Source organism: Myotis yumanensis, unplaced genomic scaffold, assembly GCF_028538775.1.
Source record: "Myotis yumanensis isolate MYYU_CA2020_CCGP unplaced genomic scaffold, mMyoYum1.0.hap1 SCAF_1, whole genome shotgun sequence".
Classification (NCBI taxonomy): Eukaryota; Metazoa; Chordata; class Mammalia; order Chiroptera; family Vespertilionidae; genus Myotis; species Myotis yumanensis.
The window spans coordinates 136,279,642-136,303,337 of record NW_027223752.1 but is presented as its reverse complement, the minus strand read 5'-3'; the positions used below and the strand labels follow the sequence as shown (position 1 = coordinate 136,303,337).

Genomic DNA, 23,696 nt, shown 5'->3' with positions numbered 1-23,696 from the left:
GGCCCTCAGCCTGTGCCCTCTCACAATCTGGGACCCCTCACGTAGGGTCCCTAGGCTTGACTGGTGATGAGGCCCTATTGGGGCTTTCCTTCTCCTGGCTACTGGCAGCTGGCCATGCCCCCATTCCTGCCACTGCTTGCCATTGGTGTGGCACTGCCAACCCCTACCCCATCACTTGGCATCTCCCTCTGCGGGCAACAGGCGTGGGGTGTGATCATTGGCTGGCCTGGGATTTCCCTCTGCGGGGTGATCACTGGCTGGCCCTGCACACCCACCACCACATTGCTAGCCAGTGGGCTGGGCCTCCCTCTGTGGGTTGATTGATTGTAGGGGCCCCCAGATCAATCACTCTGCAGAGGGTGGCCCTGCCCACACACGACAGTGCTGTCTGTAGGGGTAGCCTGGATCTTCCTCTTTAGGACAATTAGTCGTGGGGCTCTGCCCACCCAGCTGGGGCTCCACAAATGGTCACCGCCCAGAGGATGGCCTGGGCCTCCCTCATTGGGGCGATCACGGAGTGCCACCTCACCCCGATCGATCGCCCCGCCAGCCAGAGGCATGTGTCTCCCTCTTTGGGGCCTTGGCTTCCCTCTGTAGGGCGATCATGGGGCGATGGCCGGGCCCCCTGACCAATCACATTGCACCCACCTTGGCAGGCCTGGCACCAGTGTGTGTCATAGCATGGTCATCCAAAGTTCATCTGGAAGGTCGTTCTGCTGTTTGGTTGTTTGGTCGGTTTGCATAGTACACTTTTATTATTATAAACTAGAGGCCTGGTGCATGGATTTGAGCACAGGTGGGGTCCCGCGGCCGGGCCTACGGGGACCAGGCCAAAACCAGCTCTCCAACATCCCTCGAGGGCTCCCGGACTGTGAAAGGGTGCAGGTCAGGCTGAGGCACCCCTCACCCCAGTACACAAATGTTGTGCACTGGGCCTCTAGTTTCTTATATAACACTAGAGGTCTGATGCACAGATTTGTGCACAGGCGGGCTCCCCTGGTCTGGCCTGCAGGGATCAGGCTGAAACCGCTCTCGACATCCCCCAAAGCATCCGGGATTGCAAGAGGGCAGTTCTCGGGTTACACACCCCAGAATCGGGTCCCTCCTCTCAGGTTCCAGGTTCATCACCTGAGAACCACAGCTGCCAAGTCACAGAAACTCAGTAGCATCTGCATTGAGTGTCAGCCCCCTGTTGGTCAGTGCGTGCCATAGCTACCAGTTAGACAGTCGCTTATGCTTTTATATATAGAGATTCCTTTTGTAAAATAATTAGATACAACATGTGATGGGGAAGAAAACTTAAAGGAAGGTAATGTGAACTCCAAGCTGGAGAAAGTAATTTTTTACTAGTGATTAATTTTGAAGCAAATCAGCATGGAATAAGCACAACTGTCTGAGAGAAAAGGACAACCTCAATACAACTGGCACTTACTGTGACAGGATGGAGTCTCTCATCAAAAATGTCCTTGGATCTATTTGCATCTCTAGAAAACAAGAACGTGATTGAAAAAAAACTAATCCAGGAATTGTTGTGTTAGCAACACATCTGCTGGGAGTAGAGGGGGGTGGAGGGAGCTTAACCTTCAACAAAGAAAGTCCTTCTACAAATTCTTCTCTTAGATCCCGTAGGAATTTTCTGACCTCTTTTTATTCAGCACATCAAATTCTCTGAAATTTTTTCTACAATGACCTGCCAGAGCTGCCTTTATAAGCATTGACCCTCCCTAATAGGCAACGCTAGGCAACCAAATCGATGGCCAGTCCTCTAACCTCTCATTGGCAGACACAGGAACATTTTACAACGCAGTAGTAGTGGGCAATTCTTCATGTGAGAATGAGGTTACTGTTTTTTTTTTTTCCACTGTTTTTTCTCTTACTAGTTTCCTATATTATATTCTTCTTGATTCTTTACAATAATCTGAGGTTAAAATTTGCCTTTGTATTTTAGAAGTGACCACTCTATTGATTTGAGGGGGAAAAATGGATTGGCTGCCTCCTATACATGGAACTGGAAAACTAGCTATGTGGCCTTACAGTATTGAACCTACAACCTAGGTATGTGCTGCCCTAACTTGGAATCAAACCTGCCAGCTTTTGGTGTACAAGACAATGCTCCAACCAACTGAGTGAGGGAAACCAGTCTTCTGGGGGTTTTTATGTTTAATATTCCACACTACTACACTCTGCTCATTTACACAGTGGTTCTCCAAGTGTGTTTTGCAAGTTTCAGTGGTTCCACTAGACCATTTCCAGGAGACCCATGAGGCCAAAACTGTTTGTATAGAAATATTAAGGCACTGCCTGCATTTACACTGACATTTGCAATGACTGGATAAAAGCCAAAGTCAGTAAAACTGGTTTCTGAGCAAGAATCAAGGCAGGGGTCCCAATCTGTGCTAGTAGTTATTCTATTCTTCACTGCCACTTGTTGACAAGAAATATGCTTTACTTAAGCACATCTTTGATAAAGCAGTGACAATGAATAATGTTATTAAAAGTTGAATCTTCTTCTTATACTCTACAGTGGTTCTCAACCTTCTGGCCCTTTAAATACAGTTCCTCATGTTGTGACCCAACCATAAAATTATTTTCATTGCTACTTCATAACTGTAACGTTGTTACTGTTATGAGTTGTACTGTAAATATCTGATATGCAGGATGGTCTTAAGTGACCCTTGTGAAAGGATCATTTGACCGCCAAAGGGGTCGTGACCCACAGGTTGAGAAATGCTGCAAGGGGAAGTATGCATTAAGCATTTCTGCATACTGAAATGTGGTTGTTAAGGAAAAGCACTTGGAATTAGTTGTGAGATGAATGCCCTACTGTTCTCAGAGAATAATATTTTTATTTGATAATACAAGTGTCGTGCACTCAAGACTGAAAAGTGAGTCTGTCACTTCCAGGAAAATAACTTATACATTTCTTGCCAATTGCACAGTTCCAGCTATCAAGCTCAAAATCAAGATTGGGGAAAACTTGTATCCTTTTTGTAACCTAACAGTTTTTCAATACCTAAAGTTTTTTCTGGGAAGACTGGTGGTTATGTGATGCTACCTAACAAAAGTGAGTTTTGATACTGTAAAAAGAAATGTGAGCTGATACTTTCCAAATGACCAATGCACAATGTTATTTGAAAATTACTTACAATTTAAGAGATTCATTTAGCATAGAAGATGTATGCATGGGTACTAATTTAACAGAGACCTTAGTACAAGTTCAAGGATAGGATTTAAAATTCCATTGTAACTAATTTCAGAAGACAGCTTCTGTGGACTTCTGGTATAGTATCAAAGAATATCCAAAATTATCTGAAGGCTTTGAAAATACAAACTTTTCTAGCCATAAAGATACATGAGGCTGGGTCTGCATATTGTTTATTCAAAACAAATTATTGAAATGACTGAGGTAATCACTAAGGATTGAAGACAGGGTGTAAGTGAGAATCAGCTGTCTTCTGTTGAACCAGACATAAAGAGATTTGCAAAATGTAAATAAGTGACACAATTTCCATTCGACCAATTTATTGTGGAAAATGATTCTCTTTTATAAAGAATTTTGTTACCACTATGACTTGCTATCAGGGGTGTTTCTGCCCCCCAGGAAACATTCGGCCATGGTGGATACAGCTTTTGTTGTCAAAATGGGGCCTGGGAAGATTATGCTACTGGCATCTAGTGTGGAGAGGCCAGGGAAGCTGTAAACACCCTGTAACGCACAAGGCAATCCGCCACAACAAAGCAGTATCCTGCTCAAAATTTCAACAGTGCTATAAAAACCATGTTTCAACATACAAGGAATTCATTTTTAAATTCTCAATTTTAATTTCTAATACAGTAAATATCAATATAACCCACATAAACAAATTTTCTTCAGGATCCTCAATAACTTATGCATTAGGAGTACTAAGACTAAAACAAATGGTTCATTTCAACAATGTAATAAGAGCACTATAGCTTACTCCAATAATATCCATAGTTAAAATCTAACACTAACTTTATATCTTGTAAGTTTATTAGCTAGAATAACAAGACTGGTTTTAAAACTCACCTCTTCTTTATGTGGTAATATATTGCTAGTGCCAGGCTGTGGAGAAAAGAAAAAGTAACAATTGACTTTATGTCAGGTCTGAAGACAGGTTTTAAAAGGGTTGTGGTGGGGGAAGACCATCCCAGCTGCCCAGTGGCCATGAGATCCTCATTCAGAAAGTATCGCCCAAGCACTTTCTGCCTTGTGGTAGTTCTTTGTCAGTTACTAAAATTAGGAAAACCAAAATGCTAAGGAATATGCTGTTAGAAGACATGTTTTGGGTGATCATTATAACATATAAGTTATTACACTCTTGCCCTATCTTTTGCCTTTCTACTCAGAGAACCTTTCATCCTGTACAAGTTAGATCTACTTGCACACATGCTTAAATTTAAGCCACAGTAGTTTTTCCACCTGCCCACCTATTTTCCTTCTTCCCCTAAAGTTAAATAAAATGCTCTATACCGAAGCGTATCATTTAAGGTCACTTTTACGTAATTGTTAAGAAAATGTAATGGCAAATATAAGAATGCAATGAAGTAAAATTATACACCGTGTAGTATTAAAAACATTTATTTCCAAATTAGTTTAAATAAAATTTTAATGAGCAGATGTAAGTCCTCACATACTGCGTAAGTTCCTATATCCCTATGTTATTCCCAGATGCTGTGTAACATGAAACAAAGGAGTGCTGTAGATCAAGTTATATGCTTTTTCTCTTTGCCCCAAATGTCAGAAATGAAGCTCCAAATAATTGAGGAAAAGCAAATCTGAATTTTATAACTAGGTTATAGAATATTAGCAGTTGTACAAAGGCCTGTAGCATTGTTAGCATCAAAGATGGGCACTTCTGTAGTGCTTCAAACAGTTTCATCTTCAAAATGATTTTAAAATCATAGAATTTGAAGCATGTAAGCTGAAAGGAACCAATGAACTTGTGATGATATTTAACTCAACAACCCATTTTACAGAGAAAGTAACCAAGGCTTAAAACTGACTTGCTCAAGGTCCCACCAAGAGTGAGAAGCAGTTCTCCTTCTTCTACCCTCTAACCAGGCAGTGTGTTTCCCAAGCTTGGCTGTGCATTGGGATCATCAGAGGAGTTTTACAAACTGCCTACTTCCACCTTGAGATGCTCTGATTTAACGGGCATTGGTTAAATTTGGAAGCTTCTCGGGTGATGACAAAGTGCAGCAAAGTTTGAGAACACATTAAGTAGAGTAAAAATCAAAATCATCCCAGATGCTTTTCTCCACATAAAAATGCCTTCCATCCCTCCTCAGCTTATCAGAAGTCTTGTGAGAGTGACAGAGTGTGTTAGGGAAGGAGAAATGGAATGCATGTGTTTAGAGACACATTTAGACAAAAATTGTGTAAGTGATTCTAATAAGGCTCACCCATCCCATTGAGAACAATGCACTATTATCCCAGAATAAACTTTTTTTTCAAAACCATTCCTAAAAGCTAATGAGCTCTATTAATATTCTCACTAAACCTTTAATTTACCAATAGTAAATGTACTGAATGATCATTTTCAAAACTTGGTAAGAGCAAATGAAAATTTACTGTACTTCCAAAAATTAGACGAATTCGGAGAGAAAAGGCATAACACCCACTTGTCTAAGTAAGGCTAATCTTCAAAACAACTCTTGAATTATATATTGTAACACCAGAATCATCTAATTCAAAAGAAGCTATGAAATGCAGCCAGAAAGGACTGGTTTTTACTCCCGGATTTAGTGGCCAGACTGAAGAAAAAGACTCAGTGATTGTGAGTTGGGTGCCAAAGCTCAGGACTTTAGAGAGAGACGGGCTCCAGTTTTGCTGAAACACAATTTGATCTCAACTGTTGTTATGAGAGAAGAAACTTACATTATTATGATTGTGAACTGGCTGTTATAATTAAAGTAGAAGTTACTGAGAATTTAAGTAGCCAAAAAGCTGATACAATATAAACAAAATTAAGTTTATAAATAAATTATGTCTTAGGACTGAAAAATAAAATCAGGAATGAGGATTTTAATATTTTCAGGTAGAATTTCTCAAACTGTGTTCTGGAAAGTCAACCCTCTCATCCTGGAGAGACACCAATAATGATCCTTGGACAGCACCAATGGGATTCAGGAAGCTCTACATCCAAGTTTTGGTTTTATTTTGCTCTTAAGTAAGCTTGAAAGTTTCATATTAGGGTGTTTTTAAAGTGCATCTCCAATTGTGGACTATGAACTCACAGAATTTAATGAATAGTTTTCATCATCATGACACTGTTATGTTTGCTTAAGCGTAAACCTGACTGTGACTATGTTTCCCAAACTTCACCTCTCTCATGATTTTGCTATATATGGATCGATATAATGTAGTTTCTTGAAGATGTGTAAATATATATCTATACATATATATATAACTAAATTTAATTCATCTATGAAATTAAAACCTCAGTTGAACAAATTTAACCCTCAAAGAAATTATTTTGAAAAGTTGTTCCTTTAGACTGCTTTGATGCATTTTTCCTGGAAGGAGAGTGCATTTCAATATAGAAATAGTGCAGGAAAAAAGAAAGTAGGATGGGGGAAACCTGACACAATCCAATGAACTGTAATTGCAGATACACTCTGGTGCCAGTAGGGGACAAGCGGTCCCTTCTTCCAAGAGCAGCTTCCAGGGTAGTACACATGGTTTTAGGCCTGTATCTCATGAAGAAATACTCTATTCCAGAAACATTCGGTAAAACGCACCTCTCCTTTCATTGGTTCAACAATGTCTCAGGAACAGTAATGCCTCAAGAAAAGATAAACACTTTTGGGGGGATTTTTTAATTGTTAAGTGGGTTTCCCTTCTTCCAGTCACTCTAAGATTAAAATGGAAGTGGAAATCAATATATAATTGACACCAGTTTTTTAACCTGAGCACTGAAAAGGACAATCAAATAAATGTACATGTGGGCAGGATAAGGGTTCTGTCCCCTATTTGTACTCACCACTGCAAGGTGATTTTCAAATCAGACTGAGAAATAGTGCTGTCTACAAATACTGTAGCACACGAGCTGTACTTTTCCCTAGGGTGACAAGGAGACACCTGAAGGGGAAGGGGAAGAGAGGAAAATATCACAGTAAGTTAAACCTATAAAAGTGTGTTTTTCCTTGGTTAAAATGTCAGACAATTAAGCATTACAATTGTTCTCATACCCTATGAACTGCTTCAGTGCAATACCATGTGCAGCTCTACGGTAAACACACTGCATGCTCTCTCTTCCAATGATGAGAATTGACGAGGGGGTCATCAAATGCTGCCCTTGACATACTACCTATAATCCAACTTGGCAAACACCTATGATTAATTCCCTTTATAACAATGTAAAACATTTAAAATAAGATTTTAGTGTTTTTTCCTTGAGAAATGAATCCTTCCAAGATTTCTATTTCTACTATTTATTTTCTACATTAAGACATACTGCCTTCTATAATATTGAAGCAAGAGCTTTTACTGAAGTACATAAAAGCCAATAATAAATGTTAGTTCAGGAGACAGTGTGACAAAATACATGTATCTGAGGCAGAGGTGTGTGTGTGCTGGGGCTGGCCTGCGGCTCACAAGTTAGGGACCAGAGTTCTCTCTGGGCCTCAGTTTCCTCACCTTGAGAATTAAAAAGTATTGTTTTAAGATTCTCTCACATCCAAAAATAGATCAAACAACTCTGAGAATTTAACTCTCTCCTCATGTTGAAATAAGACTATTATTACATTACTCAAAAGAGAACCTCAGATAATACGGTACTTAACATGATATTACAAATTCTACTAGAGGCCTGGTGCACAAATTTATGCACAGGTAGGGGGTCCCTTGGCCTGCCCGCCAATCAGGGCCCATTGGGGCTGTCTTGCCCAGTCCTGATCCGGGCTGATCAGGGCCAACCAGCCAGGGGGAGGGACTATGGGAGGTTGGCCGGCCACAGGAGGTTGGCTTTGGGAGCACACTTACCACCAGGGGCAGCTCCTGCATTGAGTGTCTGCCCCCTGGTGGTCAGTGGGCATCATAGCGACGGGTTGACTGGTTGTAACGGTCTCTTAGGCATATATATATATATATATATATATATATATATATATATATATTAGATCCAATGCACGAGTTCATGTACGAGTAGGGTACCTCAATCAGGGCTGATTGGGGCTGTGGGAGGTTGGCAGGTGGGACGGGACATGAAAGGTTGGCCAGCCAGCCTGATCGGGGCCATTGGGGCCAGCTGACCAGGGGAGGGGTCATTGGAGGTTTCAATCAGGACCATTGGGACCAACTGGAGGGATGTTGGTCAACAGGCCTTGGGTTATGGCCATGGGAAGTTGGTTGGTCAGCGGGATGTGCTGCAAAGGGTTGGCCAGTCACCTGGGGGGAGGGGCCATGGGAGTTTGCCCGGCCCAAGGGAGAGACTGCGGGAGATTGGCCAGGCCATCGGGGCCATCAGGCTGGCTGGCTGGTCGGGGGAGGGTTTGTGGGACGTTGGCTGTGGAAGCACATTGACCACCAGGGGGCAGCTCCTGCATTGAGTGTCTGTCCCCTGGTGGTCAGTATGCATCATAGCTACTGGTTGTTCAGTTGGTTAGGCTTTCATATATATAGATTCCCTAAGCTACATGATACTTATCAGGACCCTGCCTCACTCATATGCTCTCTCTGACTACAAGGCGTTTTTCTTCCACTGTTTCCCAGCAAGGTTAACCCCACTTCCCATCTACCTCCAGGACACCTCTGCCAGCAGCCACACGACACAACTGTCCCTTTCTTTGCACTCACACACCTGAGTTACTACTTGTTACATGGTATCAACTGCTTCCAGGGCATCCCTCTCATAAAAAGTGAGCTTCTCTAGGGAAGACAGGACTTTCACTCCTCTTGTACCTCCAACCTTCTCAGCACAGAATCTGGGGCAAATTAGGCGTGCCACAAGTGTTTGACCAATTGTCTAAAATCAATTGCAACTGGAAGGCAAATCCTCCTACTGATACAAATTAGAATTTACCTGCAGTGGTGTCAGACATATGACAATGATTTTTTGAGATATGCTAGAGAATAAATTATCTTTAAAACACTAGAAATATTCATGTCTTTTAGAAGTACCCATTAATTTAAGAGCCCAACAATACAGCAATAATCAAATACGGAAATAGCCCAAACGATGTTACAAAAATCCTCTTAGAGTAAAACCAAAACCCAATTCTAGTCACTGTAAGTAGTTGAAAGTAATAGTAGTATTCTTTAATATGACAGAATACCAACAATTTTAATAAGCTTCATTTTGTTAGTGGCAAAATGGCACCAGAGTTTTGACATTTGTCGTTGAGTTTTGCTGAGGAAGAATTTAGAGCCAAGAACTTAAATTATAAGAGAAAGTATATTTAGAAAGTCACAGAGGTAGAAGTGAGCCAGTGTTGCTGCGTGGGCTCCACACACAAGTTACAGAGGCAGAAGAAGGGCCCCTGGAACTTAGAAGAAAGAAAGGAAGAATATACACGCCCAGGGGAACAAGAGGGGGAAGGCATGGGCATGCTCCAGAGTGAGAGCACCTGAGAAGAGGGCGGGAAAAACTACAGGCATGCTCAAGGGAGAGAGAGCACAGGTGCTGGGTCCTTCATCTTAAGGGCTTTTACCTAAAGGCAGACATTTTAGGGACGGTCTTAGGGGACCTAAGCTGGGCCTGAAGCTGAAACCAACTGAGGCCTAGATATTACTTCTACTTTGACCAAAACTCTGTCTCTAAGCTCAGCAGACTGGAGGCTTTGTTACTAAGATTTTTAGAATCAGGCCAGAACCTCTTTTGTCCTCAGGGCTTAATGCTATGGGAGTCAGGATGCAAGGGCATGCATGGAAGTTGTATGAGGCTATTCTCTGGGCCCTTTGTTTCTCTTTAAGGGTGTCCATATGCTGGGGGAGGAAAAGTGAGGGGACCAGCGATATGAAAGTTCAGGGGTTGTAAACTGCATGACCCGTGATAAGCTAAGGGAGGAAAGGTCACCCTTGGGTGAGGTCCCACCCTACAATACTTGGTTTCCCAGTTTTGCCCATTGCTAGGCACCAACAGCTTTCTACTTTGGTGACATACTTGGCCTATCATTCCTACTCTGTTCGTGTCTGCCTAACTGCCTACTGTATCAGTTTTCTTGTGTTATTATAAACTAATTCAGATAAGCCTTCTTTCCTCATATTCCTATAAAATAGCTTTCATCATGCTGTCATACTTTCCCACCAGTGTGCCCCTCATATACACAAAAGACAGGTAGGGAGATTATCCGGTTGATATCTTTTAAAATACAGAGCATTTAAAAACTGCCAGTATCCAAAAATCAGAAATATCTTTATATTATACTAGAGGCCAGATACACAAAATTCATGCGGGAGTAGGCCTTCCTTTCCCTGGCTGCCAGCACCAGCTTCCCTCTGGCACCCGGGACCCAGGCTTCCCTCGCAGCCCTGGCTTCATCTGGAAGTTGGTTGTCCGGGAGGATGTGGAGTCAAATTAGTATATTATACTTTTATTATTATAGATAAAATATCAATTTGCCTGTTTCAGATGCTTCCCTTTAAAGCCACTGACTCCTCAGTAACCAGAAGCTCCAGATGGCATAATTTGAAAACAATCACTATTTGGAGGAATAAATTCTCCTTCAAGCTAGAAATATCTTAACTATAGCTAAAACTCTGATATGTTTCTTATGCCATGCAGTTAACATATACTTTACTTTTCGGATCTCATCAGACAAATACAGCTTAAAATATGAAAACTCATCCAAATACTTTTTTACTAAATGGAAGGTTTAATACTATACAGCTGCAATATGGCATATAATACACCATAATAAAGTCAATTATGACCAGAAACCTATATAGGGGGGAGTAAAAAGAATAGGAATAAATGCACCAAAATATAGACTAGTTAGTAAAACTTTGGGTGATATTTGCTTCCATTTCCTCTATTTAAATTTTTTTCCATTATAAATGTACATTGTGTTCTATTTGAAAATAGTGCTAAAACACTGAAAATTTTTAATCAGACATGGGCTCACAGGTCTATGGGGGTTCATTTAGTAAAGCAACACTTTACAGTATAGTACTGTTAGGTCCAATCAAAGCAACACTGAGTACTTCCCCATCAGTCCAGGTCTACTCCCAATTTTTCAAAATTTCCAGTACCAAGTATCTAGTACCCACTATGGTGGCAGAATTAAACCTCGTAGCAAATCCTGGATATACTGGCTGCCAGATGATTATGTTCCTCTCATCTTGCTTGAATATGTAAAACAATTGTTCTTTATGGTTAAAACTTTACTGTTGCTGGCTTACAACCTCAATAAACTCCACAGAAAACCATAGAGATAAAAAAGCAAATGCTAAAAAAGAATCAAAGAACCTAAATGCTAATGACAAGGTAGTCTTTGTAGGTATTTCAGTAGGTCACTAGAATATAGAAGGCAAAAATCCTACTGTATGTTCACTCATTCAGAACAAATGGTAGAATAGATTGACTTTTACAATCTTTTCAAGAAAGGGAAGCGGTTCGTTAGATTTACTTATTTATTATTATGGTTGTTTTTTATTGTCTAAAGTTTTACATGTCTACTTTTTCCCCAATTGTCTGCCCCTGCCATTCCCACCCCGTGTGGGCAAGCCCCTACCGCCCCAGTGTCTGTGTCCATTGGTTATGCTAATATGTATGCATACAAGTCCTTTGGTTTCTCTTCTTACCACCCCTCCGCCCCCGCTGCCATTTGTCTCTGGATCTATTCTTGTTTATCAAATTATGTTCATCAGTATAACATACATATGAGTGAGATCATGTGATATTTATCTTTCTCTGACTGGCTTATTTCGCTTAGCATAATGCTCTCCAGTTCCATCTGTGCTGTTGCAAATGGTAAAAGTTCCTTCTTTTTTATAGCAGCACTAGAGGCATTGTGCATGAAATTTGTGCACTGGGGGTGGTGTCCCTCAGCCCAGCCTGCACCCTCTCCAATCTGGAAACCCTAGCGGTTGTCCTACTGCTCGTTTAAGCCCAATCCATACACCGGCAGTTGGACATCCCTTTCACAATCTGGGACTGCTGGCTCCTAACCACTCGCCTGCTTGCCTGCCTGATTGCCCCTAACTGCTTCTGCCTGATGGCCCAATCGCCCCCAACTGCACTCCCCTGATGGGCTGATCTTGCCCTCAATGGCCCTCCCCTGCTGGCCTGGTTGCCTCCAACTGCTCTCCCCTGCCAGCGTAATCTCACCCACAACTGCACTCCCCTACCAGCCTGATTACCCCTAACTGCATCTGCCTTGGCCCCTACCACCATGGCATTGTCCAGAAGGAAGTTGGACGTCCAGAAGATGGTGGGTCAACTCAGTCTAATTAACATATTACCCTTTTATTGGTATAAATAAATTATATAGGATAGGATTGCTTAAAGGGGGGAGGGAAGCCTTTTTCAGCAGGAGGAGATGCACTTGGCAGACAAAAATACATAATCACTGTATCTTGATTGAGAGCCAGCCCTATGCACTGTACAGCCAAACTTATCATCAAAAAATTGAACCGCTTTCTTACACTTCACACCTTACACCAAACAACCTTTGCCCTTAAAACCTCTCCTCAGCCCCCACCTTAAGTTCTGCCTTCACAGTTCACCCAGATTAGGTTTTGATTGGCCAATTTCTATGCCAGTCAGCATCAAAAGCTCTGCCTCCTAGGCAGCCATTGGCTCTTCTCAGTTCACCCAGATTTGGTTGATTGGTCAGTTTCTATGCCAGTCAGCATCTCTGGGCCTATCTCTGGGCCTGACCAGAGAGGCGTGGCTGAACAGCAGCCACCCCAGGCTTCTGGCAAGCAGGCTGAACTGCTGACCTCTCAGAGAGAGCGAGCTGCTGCTGCTGGTGAGGCCCAGAGAGAGAGAGAGGCAAGGGCTGATCAGCAGCTGCCACGGAGGCTGCGGATCAGACCCTGCTTCTCTCTCTGGGCCTCACCAGAACCTACAGCAGCTGATCAACCCTGTCTCTCCCGTTTTCTGAGAGGTCAGCAGTTCAGCCTGCTCGCCAGTCCCTGCTCCCCCGAGCCTGCTGTGTGTGAAGTGTGGTGTTCGGTCGTCCCTTCAGTTGTTTTGTACATTATGGTCCCTGGCTCTTTATATATATAGACTAGTAGCCCGGTGCAAAAATTCATGCATGGGGGTGGGAGGGAAAGGGGGACCCTCAGTATGGCCTACACCGTCTCCAATCCAGGACACCTCGGGGAATGTCCGACTGCCTGTTTGTTCCCACACTTTTAACAGATGACAGCTCCACTGTTGTTTATTTCTTCTCATGCTTAAAACAATTGGAATTAGTAGGTATTCAGAGTGTGTATACATTTTGGGAGGACACTCTGTCTATCTCTAGTCAGCGGTGAAAGGAACCAACAGCGGATTTGGAACCCCCAGACAGGGAACCTCGCTCACTCTCCGCATGTCTCCCCACTTCACTTTCCACCCTCACGGGCAGCGGAAGAATCAATGTTTTCTGTCATTAACTAGGAAAAGCACATCCTCTCACCCGCCGCCTGGCAGGTGTGAGCTGCTAGGAACCATACGAGCGAGGCTCAGTCAGGCCAGCCTTTGCTCATGGGTGCTGGCACCCAAAGTGCACATTCCTCCTCTGCAATCACCCCGACTATCCCACTGTTTCAGTGAGAGGACGGACCTCTTCGCCTCCTCTGGATTCTTGATCTTGAATGCTGACCAAAGGCACCTCAGTGAGGGCCGCCTGTGCCCACCAGGGTGTCTGTCTGCACCTGCTCCCACCTAGGCACCTGCATTAGCCCCACAGAGGTGATTTCAAGCTGCACTGGCCTCCACGGGAACAGGGCATCTTCACTCCACCCTCTCACTGTCATCTCACAGGCGCCCACACTCAGCACCCAGAACACTCAGCCACTCTCCAAAGGACGTGAGCGTGTCGGAGGGGACGAGTGCACATCCTGTGGGGTCTTAGGCATGCTAGGGTTGATGGAAGTGCAGTGGAGGGGCGGGGGGAACTTGTGGAAGCCTTGTTCCAGGACTGTTGCAGGCGCACAAGGGTGACAACACCTTGGGGGATGTTCGCATGCAAGGGGGGGAGGAGAGGATATGTACACCGGAGGCCTATGGCTTTGCAGATATGCAAACCCCCAGGGTGTGGCCAGGAGGACATCAATCTGGCCCTCCACGGTGGCTGTCCTTGTGATCACACACCTACTGGGCCAGGAGGTGGGACTTGTGCAGCCACTTCTTGGCACTTCACCTCGACCCACAGGCTCCAGGATGGCACGCTCACGGCTGCCATTGCCACCATGTGGGGAGTGCTGGCCGCCCTCCCCTGTCCAGAGGCTCTTCTTACGCACTGACCACAGGCCCAGAGCAGTCTGGGCGGGGCGGGACGCTGGCGAGTGCTGCTCACCTACCCACAACGGCTGGGATGGAGTGGAAGCCAGGCATCCCGCCCTGCTGTGGCGGGCCGCTCCATGCCTCCACGCATTGCACACTGGCACGGAGCGGCCAGGGTGAGACACCTGCCCGAAGGCGCTCGGTGCCTATGCACATGCACGCTGCCCACAGGCCTGCCATCTTTGTTGGGTTAATTTGCATACTCATCCTGATTGGCTGGTGAGCATAGCAGAAGTGATGGTCCCAGAGTTGGTGAAAGTCCTGGGAGCCCATGGGTGTGGCTTGGCGTGCCTCCTGGGGCTGGTGAAGATCCCAGGAGCCCGTGGCTGCGGCCATCGTGGCCTTCTGGGGCAATTGACACCTGCGTATGCAAATTAACCGCCATCCTTGTTGGATAATTTGCATAGTCACTCGGATTGGCTTGTGGGCGTGGCTTGGGCATAGCAGAGAGATGGTTAATTTGCATGTTTCTCTCTTATTATATAGGATAATGAACTCACAGAAAGAGAAATGAAAAAAAAATCCCATTTATCAGTGCACCAAAAAAATTAAGATAACTGGGAATAAATTTAACTAAGGAGGTAAAAGACCTCTACTCAGAAAACTATAGGACATTGAAAAAAGAGATAGAGGAAGATCTAAACAAATGGAAGAACATATTATGCGCATGGATTGGTAGAATCAACATCATTAAAATGTCCATACTACCCAAAGCAATCTACAGATTCAATGCAATCCCCATGAAAATACCAATTGCACATTTCAAAGATCTTTAACAAACTTTTCTAAAATTTATATGGAATAAAAAAAGACCCTGAATAACCACAGCAATGCTGAGAAGGAAGAACAAAGTTGGAGGGATCACAATACCAGAAATGAAGCTATATCAGCAAGACATGGTTCTCACAACTGCCTGGTACTGGGACAAGAAAAGACAAATAGACTAATGGAATAGAACCCAGGGTTCCTCAGATTTAAGTTCAATAGCAAAGGCTAGAAAAATTATCATGCCTAGGAGTCTAAGTGACAACTCAAACCTTACTATCAAGTACCTGTTGAAATCCTGCCTACTGCCTCATCTTAACATATCCTATATAATAAAAGCATAGGTAGTGTCACGCGACGTTGTCACAAGATGGCTGTCACAAGATGGAAGTCACAAGATGGCTGGCAGGGGACAGCAGTTGCAGGCGATCATGCTGGCAGGGTGGGCATTCGGGGTCAAACAGGCAGGCAGGAGAGGGCAGTTAGGGGTGTCCTAGCCTGCAGGGGAGGGTGTTAGGGGTGACCAGGCCTGAAGGGGAGGGCAATTGGAGCTGACCAGGCTTGTAGGGCAGTTTGGGGCGATTGGGCCAGCAGGGGAGGGTAGTTGGGGTGATCGGGCTGTAAGGGGAGCAGTTAGGTATCAATCAGGTCGGCACGGGAGCGGTTAGAGAGCTATCAGGCTGGCAGGAGAGTGGTTAGGGGGTGATAAGGCTGGCAGGCAGAAGTGGTTAGGGGCAATCAGACAGGCAGGCAGGCAGGCAGGCGAGTGGTTAGGAGCCAGCAGTCCTGGATTGTGATGAGGGGGAAGTCCCAGATTGGAGAGGGTGCAGCCGGGCTCAGGGACAGCCCCCGCCACACCCCAGTGCACGAATTTTGTGTACTGAGCCTCTTGTTAGATATAAAAAGAGAGCCAGGGACCACCACACATCTGAAGGAAGCCAACAAGAAAGACAGACCAAAGCAGAATGGTAATCACAAGTGTTGTAGAAGTTATGGAGAAAAAGGAACCTTCATTCACTGCTGGTAGGAACATAAACTGTACATCCACTATGGAAAAGTGTATGGAATTACCTCACAAAAACAAGAATAGAATTACCATATGATCCGACAACCCCTCTTTTGGTTATCTACCAGAAAAATTGAAAAAACATTTGTTTTCAAAGATATATGTTCATTGTAACATTATTCCTGATGGCCAAAACATGAAAATAAAGTGTCCTTCAGTAAATGTTTGGATAAAGAAGATGTGGTGTGCGTGTGCGTGCGTGTGTGTGTGTGTGTGTGTGTTTGTGTGTATGATGCTACAACTCAGCCATAAGAAAGGAGGAAGTACTGCCATTTGTCACAACATGGGTATTATATGCTAAATGAAGTCAGACAGAAAAAGCTAAGAAGCATATGCTCTCACTCATATGTGGAAAATAAAACTAAAACTCATAGACATAGACCACAGTATGGTGTTTACCAGAGGGAACGGGTGTGGGGGTAAGTAAAGGGTAAAGGGGACCAAATATATGCTGAGGGAAGATTATTTGATTTTCGGTGGTGGTCACACAATGCAATGTAGCGATCATGTATCGGAGACATGTACACTTGAAATCTAAATAAGGATTTTAACCAATGTCACCCCAATGAATTTAATTTAAAAAATCTGAAGTCATAAACAAAAAGCAGATTGAAAGCATTTCCTAAAATCTACATGCTAAGAACATCATATTTCTTAGTTATTACTTTCATAGAACAATTTAGAATCTGTGGTATCAGCAAATGGGTTGTCCTATCCTATCTAATAAAAGAGAAACATGGTAATTAGCCGTACCTCCACTACCCTTCCCATTGGCTAATCAGGACGATGTGCAAATTAAAGGCCAGCCAAGATGGCGGCCGGCAGCCAGGCAGCTTGAAGCAAACATGAGGCTTGCTTGCTTCAGTGATGGAGGACTCCAACATTCCCCGCCTGCTGCTGACGGCCTCTGAGCTTGCAGTTTGAAACATTGTTACAAATATAGAAGCTAAACAAACTCCAGGAACCTACTTTCAGCCAGCCGGTATCTCAGAGCTGGAGTTGAAACAGTGTTTCGATGATAGAACACAAACAAGCCAGATACCTGCTTTTAGCAGCTGAGGCCTAAGAGCTGGAGCCACGCCTCAGAGCTAAAGCTGGCCCAGAATTAAAAAAAAAGAAAAGAAAAAAAGGAGCGGTTGGGAGCTTCAGTCACCCGCCAGCCTGAAAAGAGCCCTCAGCCCCTCACCCAGACTGGCCAGGAACCCCAGTGTTGATCCCCACCCTGATCCAGGACAACCTTCAGGTCAAACCAGCTGGCCTTCACCCATGCACCAGGCCTCTATCCTATATAGTAAAAGGGTAATATGCCTCCCAGCACCAGGATCAGTGGCGCGGCGAGGCCTCCAGGCAATGGGATCAACGTGACAGGGGGCAGCGCCCAAACCCCCTGATCGCCCTGCTCTGTTTGTGACAGGGGAAGGTTCCCCAAACCCCTGATCAGCTCTGCTCTGTGCCTGATAGGGGGGAGCTCCTCAACCGCCTGATTGCCCTGCGGCTCTGTGTGTAACAGGGTGCAGCACCCCAAGCCCCTGATCGGCCCTGCTCTGTGTGTGACAGGGTGCAGCGCCCAAACCCCACCCCCCACGGGCCCTGCTCTGTGTCTGACAGTGTAGAGCCATAACCTCCCCATCGGAACTGCCCTGAGTGTGACAGGGTGTGGCGCCCCAACCCACTGATCCGCCCTGCTCTGTGCATGACAGGGGGCAGCGCTCCAACTCCCCAATCAGCCCTGCTCTGAGCCCGACCAGGGCCTGCACCTAGGGATTGGTCCTGCCCTCTGCCACCCGGGAGCAGGCCTAAGCCAGCAGGTCGTTATCTCTTGAGGGGTCCCAGACAGCAAGAGGGCACAGGCCGGGCTAAGGGACGCCGCCCCCATCTCCCCCGAGTGCACAAATTTTTTGAACCGGGCCTCTAGTCTATACTAATAAAAGAGTAACATGCTAATTAGACCGGACATCTTCCACAGGACTGTCCTGACAAAGCAGGGGACTTGGATGGCCTGTAAACTACCCCAGGACCCTTGCCTAGGCCAGCCCCACACCCAGCAGGGACCCCCCCCCCACCCTGATTGGAGATGAGGTCAGCTTGCAAACCACCTAGGCCCCTCACCCAGGCCGGCTCCACCCCCAGTGGGGACCCCAACGCAATTGGGATTGTGGCTGGCCTGAAAACTACACTCAGCCCCTCACCCAGACCAGTCCCACAGCCAAGCAGGGACCCCCACCCCAATTGGGGGCATGGTCAGCCTGCAAACTGCCCCAGACCCCTCGCCCAGGTCAGCCCTGCCCCCATTGGGGACCTCCACTGAGTTTGGGGGCAGGGCCAGCTTGCAAACCCCACAGCCCCTGCCCCAGTGGCCCTTCCACCCTGCAGGCTTCCCCCACCCTGATCCAGTCTTCCTTTGGCCAGTGATGTTCAGTAGTTAGAGCATTGTCCTTTGCACCAAAAGGTCTAGGGTTTGGTTCCTAGTCAAGGGCAAGTACCTGGGTTTTAGATTCACTCCCTTCCCCTGGTTGGGGAGCATTTGAGAGGCAGTCAGTGGATGTATTTCTCACATAGATGTTTTTCTCTCTCTCTCTCTCTCTCTCGCTCTCTCTCTCTCCTTTCCTGCTTCCTACCTCCCATTCTTCTACTCTCTCTGAAAAGCAATAGAAAAGTATCTTCAGGTCAAGATTAAAATTTTCTCTATATTAAAGCCCAACAACTGGAACAACTGGACGACTATCCTGTAGCTATGATGCGCACTGACCCAGACCTTGCAGCTGGGGCCCTGACATCCTCAAATCTGGTTCACCCTCACCCCGGACCCAGACAGGAGGGAGGAGGGAGCCCGATTCCTCATGGAATTGGCGGTGCCTTAACCGTGCCTTGCTTGCTGCTGGCAATAAGGGGGGGATGGCTGGCCAACTTCCCAAGGTCCCTCCCTCCTGCTAGCCGCACCCCCCCATCGGTCCCAATCACCGAGGGACCCCACCTGAGCACGACTTTGTACACCAGGCCTCTAGTAAACAAACAAACAAATAAATAAATAAACTTCAGAAAAGCAAAACATTGCATTGGTAAAAGAATGAAATGCTATAAAAAATGACAGGGTATAAGAGAACACTATCAATTAAAAACTAGATAAACAAAACAGAATTATAAAGTATTGGTGGCCCTAGCCAATTTGGTTCAGTGGATAGAGAATTGGCCTGCAGACCGAAGGGTCCCGGGCTTGATTCTGGTTAAGGGCACATGCCCAGGTTGCGGGCTCAATCCCCAGTAGGGGTCGTGCAGAAAGCAGCTGATCACTGATTATCTTTTATCATTGATGTTTCTATTTTTCCATTCCTCTCTGAAATCAATAGAAATTTTTAAAAAAGGAGGTTGGTGAACAAAGTCAAGGAAACCTCCAGGAAGCAGAAAAAGACAAAATGGGAAATAAGAGGGGGGAAATATTTAGAGATTTGTCCAGGAATACTGGTCTAAGAGTTCCAATGTCTGAGTAATGGGACTGCTAGGAAAAAGAAGGAGTAAAGAATGTATAAAAGAAACAAAAATATCCCCTGAAAGTAGATAAGACCTGGAGTCTTGATGGCCACAATTAAATGAAAAGGTGCATACCAAAACATACCATCAAATTTCAGAATCCCAGGAATAGATTAGCTTCTAAACATTTCCAGAGAAGAAAGGGTGGAGGAAATTATTGAAATTCCAAATATACAGTGTATCATACATTGCCAATATATTTAAGAGCAACGCTATAATGAGAAAACAGTAGAAATGTCTTTAGAACTGCAAAAATTAATTTCAACCTAGAATTCTCTGCTTTGTTAAGTAAGAGGCATTTCAGAGGGGCTAGATCTTCAAACAATTTCTGCCCATGTATCCTTTCCCAGCAAAAAGTGCTTTAGTGAAACAAAGGAGAATAACAATACAGAGGAAAACATAAACACGGGACAAAGATTTTCAACCAGTGTACCACCCAGCACACTGGTGTGTGGCAAGAATATTTACAAAATGCAATACCTGACTATTTGGGCAGGGGCATTGACATTTTCCCTTACATTGTCAAATAACAAAATGACAACAACCAACACCACAATAGATGCCAAAAGTGAATGAATCACAATTATACTTTTTTTTTTAGATTGGTAAGACACATATTTTTTTGGTGTGTCACAGAATTTTAGTCATTAGTTTTTTCATACCATGAGATGAAAAAGGTTGAAAACCGCTGATCTAAGAAATCGGGTATCCAACATAAGAGAGCAGTATGTGAGATCCCGGATGACTTTAAAGAAATATGCTTCAAATCAGACACAGATCAGGCCTTCAGAGAACAAGTGCATAGTAGAGGAGGATAACAAAAGGCTAGGGAGATGGCTTCCAATGACAAATGGAACAAATGTGGTCAGTACATGGAAAATATTTTTGACAGGCCTGTGACAAAATTCACAGCATGTTCGGGAAAAAAAATAGAAAAGAAGATGTGAATACACTAAAAAAATTAATTCCACTACATAAAAAGGAAAACTTACTAGGTATTATGTTAATGTAGCATAAATGTAGAGTTTTTGCCAACAGTCATCTTTCTCTGCCAAGTTACTAGATTGTTAGATATAAAGCAGTTATTTCTGAAATCAGAGAGACCAGCCTACCTGCTGCCTTTGACTACGTGAGATCATGTTGACAAGGGAGAGGGTTTGGATTATTCTGATGAAGTGTAGCAGTGCTCAAATTTCAGTAATCCAGGGGGTCCCAAAAATGAATACACATTTTAACAGATGATAACTCAATTTTCACTCCTTTTCAGGTTTAATTGATTCAAAATAATAGGTAAAGTCAGACTATGCTTTGAATAAAGAAAACTTATTCTAATCTCTGACTAGACTTTTTTTTAATAGGGAGATAGAAAACCAGCAATAGATGACAAATTGAGGGCACACAAATATCGACTAAAATATTAATTCTTGACATTTGCAATTCCACTGCTTAGTTTTGTTAGCAGTGCCTGGACCAGAATGGCCATCAGTTTGAAAACAGGTATTCACAAAATTATTCACTTCTGAAGATTCTTTCAAATTTTGAAAATGAACTATCCTATATAATAAAAGCCTAATGTGCAAAAGGACCAAACGGTGGAATGACCGGTCACTATGATGTGCATTGACCAGTGGGGGGCAGGCCCTCAATGCAGGAGCTGCCCCCTGGTGGTCAGTGCACTCCCACAGTGGGAGTGCCGCTCTGAGGCTCCCACAGCGGGCCAATCCCCACAGGCCTCACCCCCCACCAGGGCCTGAATCACAGGCATGGGGCCTCAAGTAAGTTAATAAACACCAACATAATCATGCAGAGTGCGTATACATTTTTTGATCAAAAGAATGAAGGGCATACAAGGAAAAGGCACAGCCAGAGAACTAGAGGGCTCAACGCTAACAAACATTTGCATAGTCACGATAACAGAAACACTGATTCAGATTTACTAACAACCATGATACATGTTGGGAGAACAGAAGGAGGGAAAGAAGACCACACTGGAGGGAGGAAGCTCAGCTGTCAGCTGCTAAAACAACAAGTCAATAGATAACACAAAAATTGCCGTAGCTATGATATGGTTGTTACTTTTGTTAAAAAACAAATGAAAAGTTAAGGCACAAAATTAAGGTAGATCTTTATATCACAACCATGTTACTGACATTTAACTTAAAGGTCAGAACCCCTTAAAAAATGACCATTACTAAGCGAAAACTTTCCTGAATATGTAAACTTGTTAATTAAGGTAACAGAAGTGATTAAGAAAATCTTCCAAAACAGGTTCTTGCTAATGATACTGGACTCATAATAGATTGTTAACAATTATGGCAGACAATTTTTAATTCAAATTATTAATTTCTTACATAACTTTTTGAGTATGTACTTACATGGTAGAAATAGTTGTTCTTCCTCTTTTCTCCCACTAAGAATACAAAGAATGAACTGATCAATACTGATACAAATGCCACAGAAAAACATAAGTTACTGATTTTCTGAAAGATTACTAATATACAAAACTAGAGGCCCAGTGAAGGAATTCGTGCAAGGGTGGAGTCTGGCTGGCCAGGCCCCAATCAGGACAGATGTGGGCAGGCCTGTTGAGAGGAGGAAATGGCAGAAGGTTGGCCAGCCAGCCTGCCCTGACTAGGGCCTGATTAGGGCCAAGCTGGGTGCGGGGAGGGGCCATGGGTGATTGACCAGAAGGCCCTCCCCCAGTTGGGGTGGGGGAGGCAGATTGAAGGTGGGGCCAGCTGTGGGGAGGGGCTGGATGTGTCGGGGGCGGTGATCAGGGGCAGAGCTGGCTGTGGGGAGGGGCCATGGGCAATCAGGGTGGTGGTGGGTGATCAGGAGTGGGCTGGCTGGGGATTAGAGCTGCAGGAGGTTGGCTGGCCAGCCCCGTACCCTATTGGGGAGGGGGAGCAATCAGGGGCAGGACCATCCTGGGGCAGGAGTTGTGGGCCACTGGGAGTGGTGGGGGCCCAGCAGGGATGGTGCGGGCCTGGGGTAGGGGCTGCAGGAGGTTGGCCAGCCAGCCCCCCCACAATCTGGTCAGTTCACTGGCCACAGTGGGTGTCAAAACGACTGGCCTGATCCCACCCATTATGGTGTTCTAGTCGCTGGCTTTTTATATATATAGATAAGACCAAATTTTATTCCATTTCTTTTATAACTTCCAACAAAATTTAAAATTTAAAGCAGCTGGCAAGATGAGTCCCATAAGCAGTATCTTAAAACTAAGTTTTATACTTTTGACCTAATGGATATTCTGTTTTAGGTACAAATAAAAGTCCCTCATGTCCAGAAGGAAAGGGCAAAGGGCAAAGCCAGGGGAGAAACTTGGCTAATAAAAAAACTTATCTGTTGTGCCTCTGAGCCAGTACTCAGTCGGAGTTTCCAATTCTACACGGATACCCTCTGTACTTGAACCACCAGGATCTAACAGTTGAGGGCTCTAAGAACCAGTTTCTGGCCAGGCACCTGCAAGCATCCTGAACCACTTAGGTAACCACCTAGAATATCTTACTAAGAAATTAAATGCATCTCTACTCAACTGCAAAGTAACCTATCCAATTTAAACTTTAAAATGATGGGGCTAAGCTAAGTAAACAAGTGTACAACACACAAAATCATTTTGCTCCAATAAAGATCTGAAGAAAAATAAAAGCTCCAAAGAGGGTCTTGGGCTGAACTCTGTTTCCCACTCTGCCTCCTTTAACGTGGCAGGGGCATCATAGGCACACATTCCTTAGGACTGAGGAGAGGGGCATGGGATAGTACTTCCTTTACTCTCTCACCCTCTCTCTACAGGTGAGGAGCCCCTGGCTCTGGAAGAAACTGAGAAATGCAGCAATCCTAAGCAAAATGATCAGCTCCAGACAGTCATGCACACATGC

The 23,696-nt window shown here is 44.5% G+C and overlaps 1 protein-coding gene across 1 annotated transcript in view; it reads right to left on the bottom strand.

Annotated features, from left to right (window-relative positions):
- The window catches only part of LOC139016149 (cyclin-Y-like protein 1), a 75,162-nt gene that overhangs the window by 13,707 nt on the left and 37,759 nt on the right, over positions 1-23,696 (bottom strand). The window contains exon 2 of the mRNA XM_070423828.1: positions 4,049-4,084. Coding sequence (XP_070279929.1) covers positions 4,049-4,084 — 36 coding nt within the window. The remainder of the gene's footprint in view (positions 1-4,048; positions 4,085-23,696) is intronic.